At 47.8% G+C, this 12,268-nt stretch overlaps 1 protein-coding gene across 6 annotated transcripts; it reads left to right on the top strand.

The window, feature by feature from the left end:
- Window positions 1-7: 7 nt before the first annotated feature.
- prkcq (protein kinase C, theta) lies at window positions 8-12,067 on the top strand. 6 transcript variants are annotated; one of them, XM_061806199.1, is made up of 20 exons: window positions 8-252; window positions 1,082-1,166; window positions 1,479-1,589; window positions 5,860-6,052; window positions 7,622-7,821; window positions 8,080-8,140; window positions 8,345-8,513; window positions 8,603-8,634; window positions 8,712-8,797; window positions 8,876-9,005; window positions 9,077-9,186; window positions 9,260-9,380; window positions 9,467-9,627; window positions 9,812-9,985; window positions 10,057-10,148; window positions 10,230-10,292; window positions 10,429-10,567; window positions 10,689-10,877; window positions 10,941-11,069; window positions 11,556-12,067. In XM_061806199.1, exons 3-20 carry the CDS (start codon window positions 1,566-1,568, stop codon window positions 11,715-11,717), a joined length of 2,235 nt encoding a protein of 744 aa, XP_061662183.1. In that variant the 5' UTR covers window positions 8-252; window positions 1,082-1,166; window positions 1,479-1,565; the 3' UTR covers window positions 11,718-12,067. The 6 variants fall into 6 exon arrangements, with proteins under 6 accessions (XP_061662183.1, XP_061662185.1, XP_061662181.1 ...); XM_061806201.1 differs by lacking the exon at window positions 1,082-1,166 and having other exon boundaries at window positions 9,260-9,299; window positions 9,419-9,627; XM_061806197.1 differs by lacking the exon at window positions 1,082-1,166.
- Window positions 12,068-12,268: the final 201 nt, after the last annotated feature.

Genomic DNA, 12,268 nt, shown 5'->3' with positions numbered 1-12,268 from the left:
CACACATTCGAAACGAAGTGGAAGTATCCGAATAAGTTTCGCTGCATGAATATTGAACGTAACTCCGCTAGAAATTGGATCGGTGTGTTCGGTGAGCTTGTCACGAAGCTGATTTCGTAGGTGGTCATTAGCGTTAATTTGCATCCGGTTTGACAAAAAAAGGTTTTGTGAACCTTTTGCGCTTGAGTCCAAAATTTCAGCCACCAAAACCGAAACGACACCAGAGGGCAGAAGTGCAAAATTGTTCTGAAGGTAAGTTGTCGTCGTGTAGCACCTTTCAATCCTTGTTAATGTGAAATACTACGACGATAAACTACTGAAGTACGCTCTTGTAACACAAAGTCCTTCTTGGGTATTATTAAAATAACTTTGAAATGACACCTTTTCTATTTTAACTTGGGTACGTACCATGAATTAGCTAGCTAGCTAGCTAGCTAGCTTCCCTATTAGCTATTTCAGCACCTTTAATATTCGTTAGCTTATCTTCAATATATTTTTCCCATGTTGGAGTCAAAATATAGTGAGGAATTGCTTAGCAGGAATCTCAACTTCGCGTTTAAATTGTCTCGTTGGCTTTTTTTTTTAAATCACGTCAGTCTCAGGTCTCATTAAACAATCCAGATTTCAGGGTTTTGAATAATTAGTAATTCGAACTTTGAGTTATTTACAAAAAGCAATTTATATCAGTGATTCCCAAGCAATGTGCAGTGGGACTTTATCCAATTTTATGCAATTGCTAAAAAAAAACTAATTTATTCCAAGAAATAATGTATCTTTATTCATCTATTTATGCCAGCGAGGCACAATGGCAGACAGAACAAAAAAAAAAAAAATCCCTCTTCTATTCGATGGCAGGAAGTACATACAGTAATTAATCGATCCATTTGTGGTGACATTTACTTTTGTTGGTGTGCCGTAGGATTTTTCAATTGTAAAATATGTGCCTTGGCTCTATAAAGGTTGGAAATCACTGATTTATATTACAAATGTGTTGATCTTCATGCTGCCGTTACTCACAAAAGCATCAAAGTCAAGAGTACACTTGAAATAATTCCCTTGTATGTAATATTCATCTTTTCAGTGGGAAACATCGTGTGTGTGTGTGTGTGTGTGGTGTGTGTGTGTGTGTGTGTGTGTGTGTGAGCACGACAGGAGCAAGGTAGGAAGTAAGAACCACACGAAACCTGTTCCACTTTATGACTACATAAAAACATTCAAGTAAATATCTTTTTGCTGCGGTTTTTATTTTCTTTCCAAAAGATTCATTCTTGTGACCAGAGCGCCTCAAATATTTCACGTGTGAAAGTGTTGCAATTTTCTCTCTGTCACATTTTCCATCTCGGCTCAATCGAGTTGCGGGCGCCCGCTGGGGGTGAGAAAACTGCCCGTGTGCAACTTTTTCCGCCAGCGATATTAGCTACACCTGCACATGAAAAAGCTCACGTGCGACCAACTCTTTATGATTCTTTGTCCGTTAGCCGCCATGTGGGCAGCCCGTGGGAGTCGCTGGTGGGACGGCGCAATTTCCAGCAGAGCAGAGCAGAGAGGAGAAAAGCCTGAAATGTATGCCTTCATCTCGCTTTCAAAAGGTACTGCATTCACTGACGCTATCAGTGGGGAGGCTTGGAATAAAATGACACTTTGAAAAAGAGACTGCGTGTTTAGAAGCAGCCTGCCCGGCGCGGCCGATTGAACAAACCGTCTGTCAACATCGAGTCGTTTCGCTCTCAGAACGCACGTTCGGGCTCCCCTGGTTTCAAACGTCACGTCAACGCATTTTATTTTAAACAATAACGAGAAATAGGCTGGGGGGAAACTCTTGCCAAAATGTCCAGTAATATAATTATGTATAGATTTCACCTTAAAAAGTCAAACAGGGAAATACAGAAAGATGTGCCTCACGCGTCTCATTTTTCTAGGTGTGAAAATAAGTCATACCCAGTGCTCTGTTTTTATTTGTACATAAAATAAATGATCATTTTAGCCTTGAATTGTTTTTCTATTCTGTCAAATCTCTTTCCCAACTGCGTTTCAGTGTGCAATGTGCCACTGTAGCTGTACAAATATTTTGCATAATCTGTATCATATTCTTAGGCATGTCCTGATCAAGCGTTTCGCTGTGGCGACCCCGAACGGGACAAGCCGCTTATCCTCACAAGGTTCGCAGGGAGTGCTGGAGTCTATCCCAGCTGTCAACGGGAAGGAGGCAGGGTACACCCTGAAGTGGTTGCCGGCCAATCGGAGGGCACATGGTGACAAACAGCCGCACTCACAATCACACTTTGGGGCAATTTAGAATGTCCAATTAATGTTGCGTTTTTTGGGGGATGTGGGAGGAAACCGGAGTGCCCACCCGGAGAAAACCCACGCAGGCTCAGAAAATGGATGGAAAGAATTAAGATTTACCCTCCTTTTTTTTTTTTTCCTAAATGCATTTGGGGATGTATCAAGGGACTTGGGTGCAAAAAAAGTGTGTGTGTATATATATATACATATATATATATATTGTGTGTGTGTGTGTGTGTGTGTGTATTTTTTTTTTTTGCACCCAATCCCTTGATACCTCCCCAAATGCATTTTGGAAAAAAAGAGGGTAAATCTTAATTCTTTCCATTCATTTTCTGTGCCACTTTTCCTCATTTGGTCCATGTGGCCAATTTGTCTAAACAGTCAAAAAAAAAAATCATTTTGTTTATAATGTAATATGTTATAATGTAAATAACATTGAATGCTACCATCCAAAATTCTTTTTAGCAGGCGCCGATGTGTTGCACTCGGTTGCCCGATAGACGTCTAACGCAAGGCTGTGTCATTTTCACGCTCTATTTGTGTGCATGTGTGCGCCGTCGCAGAATTTCGCCACCGTCGTGTCCCCGCTTTGGTTCCAAACTTGCACCTCAACATGTAAATCAGCTCTGGTGATGATAATCCACGTGGTTCTGCGCATGTAGTGTAAGTGTAGATGGGGGGGGGGGTTGCAGTCTCGTAGCATCTGGTTGGCTGCTGGGCTGGTTTCCGTGGTAACGTGCTAAAAAAAAAAAATCAGCAGCTGGTACAAAAGATTTTCCAATGTGTAAGCCCCCACTTCTCTGAACAGGAAGTTGCACTTTATCTGCACTTAAACGACACGTACCGACTCATGCCGTGCATATAAATATGATGATATTACAGTCGTGAGAGAGAAGTGCAAAATAAATAAGGGAAGGGCGCTTTTAGTGACTGGGGAGGAAGTGAAAAGGTCAGTTGACAGGCCCAGCTGCGCGTTTCTTGCCGACATTTTTTTAATCTGTACATTTTAATCCCTAATGGCGTCCACGCAAGATGATGATTTGGTTTTTTTCGTGTCATTTGGCTGCCTTTCAAGCAGGAAATCTTCATCTGCTTCAACAATGAACTGGCATGTGCTTCCTTGTCGTCGAAAAGCCATCTTGTGGCGCCCCCTTGTGGACAAAACATTTCGGGCGTCGAATTTGGTCAAAAATTAGCCTTCATTTAAAAACTACTTGAAGTAAAAATAGCTATTTTTATTCAATTCATATTCTTCATGCAGAAACATAAAGATATGACACAACACAGCACGCCGTGTTTAAGACCACTCAGATTTTGTCGGCCCAAATTGTGAGGTTGAAAATAGGAAGCAACGCAACGCTCGACATTGTGCCGCAAAGTCGAACGCTGCGTCCCGCGTGCGTGGCTTGCACGTCAGCGTGCATAATCCCAGGTCCCTGAACGCATCATCGGCACGAGAGCGCCGCGTGCGCCAGTTGTTGCGCTCAAAAGTCCTTCTGCTTGCAGTCGAGCGCCGGCACAAACCCGCCTGTCCTCTTCTCTAGGTCAGTTGTTTACCGTTATTTTGCTCATTTCGTCCGAACGGTCGGCTGCACCTGACTTGGCCATCTTTATTTTACGTGATCTCGTTTATTACTTTGAATTTGTCGGGCATATGTACTTATTTAACCAATGTAAAGTTACATGTACGTATGTAGGCTGACTTGAGAATACCTAAGTGACGATAACGTCAAAGCTGCTTTTTCAACGGTGTTGCGTCTTTGAGCCGACGTCCCCACCCGGACTCACCTTTTGCGCCCTCCTCACTTCAAAAAGCCGCGATGCTTTCATGGTCATGAAAGCTCGGGTAAAGGTCTCGAGGCAGTTGGCGCGCTGGCACTTGACCTTCACGTGTGGAGCACTTGTGGGCGGCCTCGCTCGAAATATCATCCTGTGAATGAAACGGTGACTCGGTGGCGTTGAGCATTTTGGATTTCACAATTCCATTCGACGCCTGCTTGAATTGAAAAGAGACCAAGGAGGCGCGTTTAAGGACAAATCGCTTAAATGTCACCGGAGAGGAAGTGAGATGAAGGTACAGGAAGTTGCAATGGGGGGCGTTCAACGTCGAGGAAAGCTGTTCACGGCCACCTGATCGCACTTCAACGTGTCACTTCCCTTTTTGTCATAACTGGCCACAAAATTTGGATCCTTCATCACTGTTGCGTGGATGTTGCGATCCGACACCAGTGGCTAAATTGGCACGCTGTGCCACTGTCAAGCAACCAAAAGAGAACTTTTGATGGTAATGTGCCGCGCACACACGTGGAGTAACTTCATAGACAAAATTCTGGTCCAGTGTGAGGGAAGCCTGAACTTGTCCAACTTCCAACATGTGCAAGTTGGCTTTACTTTTTTTTTTTTTTTTCCTTTAAACATTTTCTCCTCGAAAATTCACCACCTTGGCGATCCAAAGTGACTTCCCTGCGCCACGTACTGGCGTCTTTTGTTGAATTTCACAATTGAACCGCGCCTACTTGTCGAAAAATTCCTTGACGAATGTCGTCGGCGTCTGTAAACGTTTGGATTCTACTTGACGGATGTAAACGTCCATGGCAGTGCATGAGTTAAAGTGTAAATAGCCGTGAACTATGATCCCAAATATGGTTTTAAACTCTAACGTACCACTTTGGAGATGGCGAGCCCGACGCTGTCGTTTTCTTGCACGTTCCCCTTCCTGATGGCGTCCCAATTCTTGTGTCCGTGCGTATGAATGTTCCTGACCCAACGTTTAGGATTTCTCCTCTATTAATAGTGCCGCACACTTGCGGGCCTCAAATATCGCTCGTGTCATCTGCGGCGCTGCCTTTCCGCCAATTTTGTTGCCGTCAAGCAAATCGTCAAATGTGCAAAATGATCCGCCCGTACAACAGCGAAATGTGACTCGGCAAGATTTCTTTCATCAAGTAAACGGCTTGTTTCTCATTTTATGTGCAAGTTCCTCATAAGCAGTAATTAAAAAAAAAAAAAAAAAAAGTAATGACTCCTTTTTAAGCTATCGATCTATATCAGGTCTTTCACAAAACCGCCTTATAAGAAGTGAGAACCTTAGCAAATAAAGCCTATTTTGCCTTTTTGTAAATGTTATGTAAAAGTTTTTGCTGAAGGTTTCTAGAAAACAAAGAACAAAATTTGGATGCCGGACATTTTCATAAAGGAATCAACACGTTTGTCACGATGGCAACGGTATTTTCTTTTCTTTTCTTTTCTTAATTCACGCTGTCTCTTCATTGAAGTACTCACAATTGTTGTTTTTCTATGCGCTTCGCAATTGGCCGGCGACCCCGCCCCGCCCCTCGCCCGCGGTCAGCAGGACGCCCGCCACCCACTTGAGGATAAGCGCGAGGAAAAGCGGCGGTCACAGTTTCCCAAGTTGCCTTTGCCTCACGGAGGCCACAGGGATCCTCGCCAAATACGAAAGCAGCGGCAGTTCTGCTGCATTTGGTTCCGACGTCCGCCGCGTTTGACTTCGGAGGCTGCTCCTCCCGTCCCTGCTGATGTGGTCGCACCTCCTTTCTGGTCCTCCCGCAGGTCCGTCGCCGCCCGTCTCTCTCTCGCGGGGAACCCGACGCGTCTCCCCGAAGATCGGGCGGCGGACCTGCCGCCATGTCGCCCTTCCTGCGCATCGGCTTCTTCGGCTTTGAGATGGAGCCGGGCCTGGAGTACCAGCGGGAGACGCTCAGCCCTTACTGCGCCGTCCGCATGAAGGAGGCGGTCGACACAGGTGGGCCACGGCCGAATCGGACTCTGCCTCGTTGGTTAACGTGTCTGACGTTCTTGCTGCTGCTGTGGATTTAGTAAAAAAAATAAGGCTCACTTTTTGATTCCGGAGAGCTTAAAGATGCCCAAAATCATACAAAATAAAATTGGGGGTAAATGATGATCTTAACTTGCACCAGTAGAAAATAATATTCCTCACTGAATTTTTTTTCTTTTTTTCAATTTCTCTGCTCCGTTTCCCTTCAAATGCGTGCATTTATTTATGTTCAGAGCACATTTTAAAATCTCATTTGACCAAAAAAAAAAAAACAATGACTGAAGGAATCAATAGTGCAGTTACAAAAAGTATATTAAGCCCAAAACATATTTGGACTTGGATTTTGATTATTCGAAACAGGAATTATGCTATTAAATCCACCTTAATTATTTTTTATTATTAATGCATGGAACGTGCCCTGTTTGTGTTTTTTTTTTTTTTTCCCACAAATGTATTAGTGTCAATGTTTTCGTAATGAACAATATTACTGCACGTTGTAAAATGTTAGTCAAACAATTTTAGACTTGTAATGACTTAATTGGCCAATTATGATTGCTCGGTCCTATGCGTTGCTCTTTTTAATTTAAAAAAAAAAATATTCATTGCAGTTATTGCTTGCGCTGCAATCTTTGTAAAGGAGCCTTTCTGTGTTAAATCTTGAGTGTATTTACGTTTGTGCAGCAGCGCAGTAAACGTGCCTGCAAAAAGAAGAAAGAAAATCAGTCTTTGATGTGTTTTCTTAGAAAAACACAGGAAGTGGCGCCGTGTCAGCTCCTCTCAAAAGTCCCGGCGGGCGCGCTTGCACTCTGCAGGCTGGCACGGATGCCGAGCCGGCGGCGATGGCGGCGGCTTAGTCGGCTTTAATGTGCTGGCATATGGGCGTTATGCAAGTGGATGTGCGCCACGTTATTATAACACGGCGGGGCAACAAAATATATAAAAATAAACCCAGCAGATGTCAATAAGAGGCGATAATCGCGCGGATCTGGCGGGCAGAAGGTCAATGGCTTCGACGGCATCCTGGAAAACCACAAGCGTGACATCTTGTCGGTTTTTTTTGCAAATGGCAAAATAGGAACTCGCCGCCGCGTTTTTGTGTCCATACAATTAACGTGTCGCCTGATTTTCGATGTGTACAAAAATTGTGTAAGACCAACAAAAAAAAAAAAAAAAAACTGAATTTTTTTTGCTAGCGTTTGTTCTTCAATTCAGTTGACCTTATGCTCTTCTTGCTTGTATGTGTCTTGGCCACCAGGGAGCAGTATAAAAACACGTACACATGATAGAAACTTTCACAACAGCTCATAAGCTGCAGTAACAGTGGTCGTTGTTTTGCAGAGGATAAAGAATATACGCCTTTACAGTGATATATGTTTTGCACCATTTGTGTTCCAATTTGTTGCTGTAGAGGCTGAAAACGCTGCTACATCAATGCTAGTTTTGTCAGCCCGTCTATGGCAGTTTGCGTTACATGCTAAGCCGTGAGTTGAAGTACCATTGGGAACGTCTCAATGCCCCCCTCCCCATCCCTTGCAGAAAAGGGGCAGGTGTACAAGCAGAAGAAGCCCACCATGTACCCCCCCTGGAGCACCACCTTCGACGCGCACGTCCACCGCGGCCGCGTCATGCACGTGATGGTGAAGGACCGCACGGCCGAGCTCAAGTCGGAGGCCACCGTGGCGCTGGACTCGCTGGCCGCGCGCTGCAGGAAGGAGAACGGCAAGCTGGAGATTTGGGTGGGTGGGTGCGGAAGTCGCCTGCGGGCGTGAGAACGTGGCGACGGAAGCGCCCTGAATGGCCTTGTCCCGATACTTTTGTCCATTGACTGCAGACGTTTATTGTTTATAATAACTCCGTTCCATTTTCTACTTGATGTATGACGTTTAAAAAGCGCACACATTTGAATCTTTGAGAGGACGCATGATGAACATTTTTTGCTGATTCTGGTGCAGTTTGCCTGAAAACTGATCGTTCATTCCGGTCTTGTGTCTCAGTTGGACTTGAAGCCGCAGGGCCGCCTGCGCATGGAGGCCAAATATTACCTGGAGACCAGCGGTGAGTCGTTTTAATATACAAACTTCATAATTATAGCTGGGCACGAGTTTGAAGAAATCCATCTTCAGGCTTTCTCTCAATTTAAGCACAAAAACGTCGCTTGCAACACCGGACCCGTGTTGTCGTCTCCGAGGCGCCACTTCCTGTGCCGCCGCTTTCTGTCGCCGCCCAATCGAAACGTGAACGTTATGGGGGGTGTTTCAGACACAGCGGGGCAGGCCGACAGCGATTCCGAGCGCGAGGTTCCGTTTGCCCTCCATCATCGGCGCGGCGCCATCAAACAGGCCAAAATTCACCCGGTCAAGTGTCACGAGTTCAGCGCCACCTTCTTCCCGCAGCCGACGTTCTGCTCCGTCTGCAAAGAGTTTGTGTGGTGCGCCGCTCGCGTCTTCGTCTTCATTCGGCCCGGTTTTGTCTTCTCTTTTCAACTAAAATGTTTTGATCTGATGTGTTCTGCGGCAGGGGCCTAAACAAGCAAGGTTACCGGTGCGGGCGTGAGTGTCTTCTTCTTGGACTCCTCTGTGTGATATCGGCAGGTGTCTCACCGCTCCCTCTTGTGGACATCCCGTAGAATGCAACGCGGCCATCCACAAGAAATGCATCGACAAGGTCATCGCCAAATGCACGGGGTCGGCCGTCAACAGCAAGGAAACCATGGTAACCGACGCGGGACACGAGGACACTCCAAGCGTGTTGAGTCGCGGCCGCAGATAACGCGGACGCGTTGTGTCGCAGATTCACAAGGAGCGCTTCAAGATCGACATGCCGCACAGGTTCAAAGTGCACAACTACAAGAGCCCGGCCTTCTGCGAGCACTGCGGGACCCTCCTGTGGGGGCTGGCCAAGCAGGGGCTCAAATGTGAGGGTGAGAGGGGGCGCCGCGACACGTCTGCTCTGTGCGTCACGCGCTGACGGCTTTGTTCCGCGGGACTACAGAATGCGGCATGAACGTCCACCACAAGTGCCAGAAGAAAGTGGCCAACCTGTGCGGCGTCAACCAGAAACTGATGGCCGAAGCGCTGGCCGTCATCGAGGGCAGGCAGCAGGTCGCGAGCGGCCGGGGAAAGTCTTCCGGTCTCCTTTGCGACGTGCTCATGTCCCAGCGTGTCGTCCTTTTAGGCCAGAACCACCAAAGACGCCGACATCGTCGGTCGGGAAGGTCCCGTCGGCGTCAACCAGCCGGGACTGATTTGGGCCGGCGCACCCGACACGAGTTTGGCAGCTTCCGCGCCGCCTGCAAGTAAAGGCGCCCTCGTTTATCTGGTTGTTGTCCCGCAGGGGGCGCTCTTGAACACCGACTGCCCCCCCCCCCCACCACCACCACAGAGGTGCAAGGCGTGTCCTGGGAGGGACCGGCAGTCGCCGACGGGCCGCCCGACGACGAGGAGGAAGATTACCTTTACGATGTTCCCAGGCAGGATCGGCCCAAGTTCTCCATCGACGACTTCGTCCTGCACAAGCTGCTGGGGAAGGGCAGCTTCGGCAAGGTCGGGACACCCCAAAGACAAAAACCTTCTGGTGCTTATTCGGCCGCAGGGGCAGGGCCGCTGTTTTTATTTTTATTTTATTTTTTTTTTTTAAATCTCTTTGCTTTAAAAGTTTGGTGAAAGAGTGAAACTGACAGGTTCAACGTCGCTACTAATTGGGCTTCTTTTTTTTTTTTTTTTTCAGGTGTTTTTAGCCGAGCTGAAAGCGAGCGCTCAGTTTTTCGCCATCAAGGCTCTGAAGAAGGATGTGGTTCTGATGGACGACGACGTGGAGTGCACCATGGTGGAGAGGAGGGTCCTCGCTCTGGCCTGGGAGAACCCCTTCCTCACCCACCTGCACTGCACCTTCCAGACCAAGGTAACCCCCCCCCCCCCCCCCGGTCTTCCATCCCCCGCACAAGCAAAATCAAGCTCCGTGAACGCCCTCAGGAGAACCTCTTCTTCGTCATGGAGTACCTGAACGGAGGCGACCTCATGTTCCACATCCAGAACTGCCGCAAGTTTGACCTGCACAGATGCACGTAGGCGCTCGTGTCCTGGGTTGTCCTGGCGGGGACACCCCCGCCCCCCCCCCCCCCCTCACGTTTCCTCTCTTCCTGCAGCTTCTACGCGGCCGAGATCGTCTGCGGCCTTCAGTTCCTGCATTCCAGAGGAATCATCTACAGGTGAGCACGGATGGGCTCCAGATTGATACTTGGCTCATCCCGTAACAAATACGACACGTAACACGAGCTGCTGATTGTTGTCTTGCTTTGTACGAACCGCTTGGCAACCCGAGTCCGCCCTTTTCTTTCTGCGCAGGGATCTGAAGCTGGACAACGTGCTACTGGACTCCGAAGGCCACATCAAGATCGCGGACTTCGGCATGTGCAAGGAGAAGATGTCGGAGGAGGCCAGGACGTCCACTTTCTGCGGGACGCCGGACTACATCGCTCCCGAGGTGACCCCCGTGCGATGCGCTTTTGCTCGACTTGCGAGTGCCTCAGCATCGGTCCTCCGAGTACCTGAAGACTGTCTTCCAGGTTTTTTGTTTTTTAAATGAGCAGCATCTGCGTTTTTAGATCCTGCTGGGCCAGAAGTACAACAGCTCGGTGGACTGGTGGTCGTTCGGCGTCCTGCTGTACGAGATGCTGATCGGCCAGTCTCCCTTCCGCGGCCGGGACGAGGAGGAGCTCTTTCAGTCCATACGCACCGACGACCCCGCGTACCCCCGCTGGCTGAACCAAGACGCCAAGGACATCCTGATCAAGGTCAGACTCGGGCGCGGGGTCGTCCTCGCCGCGTCGGTTCTCACCGCCGCGCGTTTCTCGCAGCTGTTTGTCCGAGAGCCCGAAGAGCGGCTGGGAGTGAAGGGAAACATCAGGCTGCACGGCTTCTTCGGCGCCACCGACTGGAAGGCCCTGGAACAGCGGAAGGTGGTGCCCCCCTTCAAGCCGACCTCGGTGAGTTCCCGGTTGAACCGCTGCGGCGGACTCAAATTTATCTGCCTGTTGCCCTCCATGCAACTGAATACTACTCGAGAAGCGTTCAACCGAACACGCGCAGATTTCAGGAAAGCGAGCTGATTATTTCCGTTATGGTGTCCTCAAAAGAAAATCTGAAATCATCTTTCCCCAATGAAATGACATCGTGTGCCTCTTGTAGACATTTTTCAGAGTATGCGCCAGTGACTGAAAATTGTCGTCTGTGTTGCAAAACCCCAACATTGATGCTAATTTTCTTAGCCCATTATGTGTTAGCATTATGCTAGTGGACTTTTGGAGAATATACTTTTTTTTTTTTTTTTTTGGCTTTTTAAACAAAAGACTATCAGAAGTGAGTTGAGTCCACTTCCACCATCCAGAACTCTTAAATGTATCAAAAGGCCGAGAAAACTTGCACGACGCAGCGTTAGCGTCATTCGTAACGCGACGTCTCTGTGCTCGCAGACGTCCGCCAGCGACTGCAGCAACTTCGACAAAGAGTTCCTCAACGAGAAGCCGCGCCTGTCGTGCGCCGACCGGGCACTCCTGAACAGCGTGGACCAGACCATGTTCCGGAACTTCTCCTTGGTCAATCCGGGCATGGCCCGCGTGGCGGCGCGCTGCTGAACTCTTTCACCAAACTTTTAAAGCAAAGAGATTTAAAATAAAATAAAATAAAAACAGCGGCTCTGGCCCTGCGGCCGAATAAGACAAAAACTGACAGGTTCAACGTCACTTAAATGGTCATCATAAATGTCAAACCACATTTTAATGAATGTAATTCATTAATCGTAGCAACTATTCAGACCTCTTGTTTTTTTTTTTTTTAAATCGCGGTGCTTTTCGTGGAACACACGACGGACTTTGGACTGTCAATCCTCTTGTCATGTTTACATTTCAATTTTGTTACCGTACCTCAGAAGTGCCGATGGCGCTGGCCGTTTGGACTTCAATAATAAAACGCGTGATGTCCATGACGTGTTTTGGTAGCGTGTTTTCCCCCAGCCTCAACATTTTTTCGATAGTTTGTGGAAGAGCGGCGTGCAGAGGCCGCGTTGAGGCCGACGTCGACGCCATTTTGTGAGGAAAAGGTGAGTGGACAAAAGTTGAAAGCTCCTAAAAGTGGAAAAATGCAGTCAAATATATATATATATCCCCCCCCCCCCAGGGATTTTGAT

The sequence above is a fragment of the Syngnathoides biaculeatus genome, chromosome 20 (assembly GCF_019802595.1).
Source record: "Syngnathoides biaculeatus isolate LvHL_M chromosome 20, ASM1980259v1, whole genome shotgun sequence".
NCBI classification, from domain to species: Eukaryota; Metazoa; Chordata; class Actinopteri; order Syngnathiformes; family Syngnathidae; genus Syngnathoides; species Syngnathoides biaculeatus.
This window is presented reverse-complemented; position numbering and strand designations above follow the sequence as displayed.

Excerpts from the sequence above, each read along its gene's own strand:
- prkcq (XM_061806197.1), top strand. The coding sequence starts at position 1,566 with ATGCCTTCATCTCGCTTTCAAAAG. Across the intron at positions 1,590-5,859 it reads CTTCATCTCGCTTTCAAAAG|GTCCGTCGCCGCCCGTCTCT; the intron begins GTACTGCATTCA and ends GTCCTCCCGCAG. Across the intron at positions 10,149-10,229 it reads TTTGACCTGCACAGATGCAC|CTTCTACGCGGCCGAGATCG; the intron begins GTAGGCGCTCGT and ends CTCTTCCTGCAG.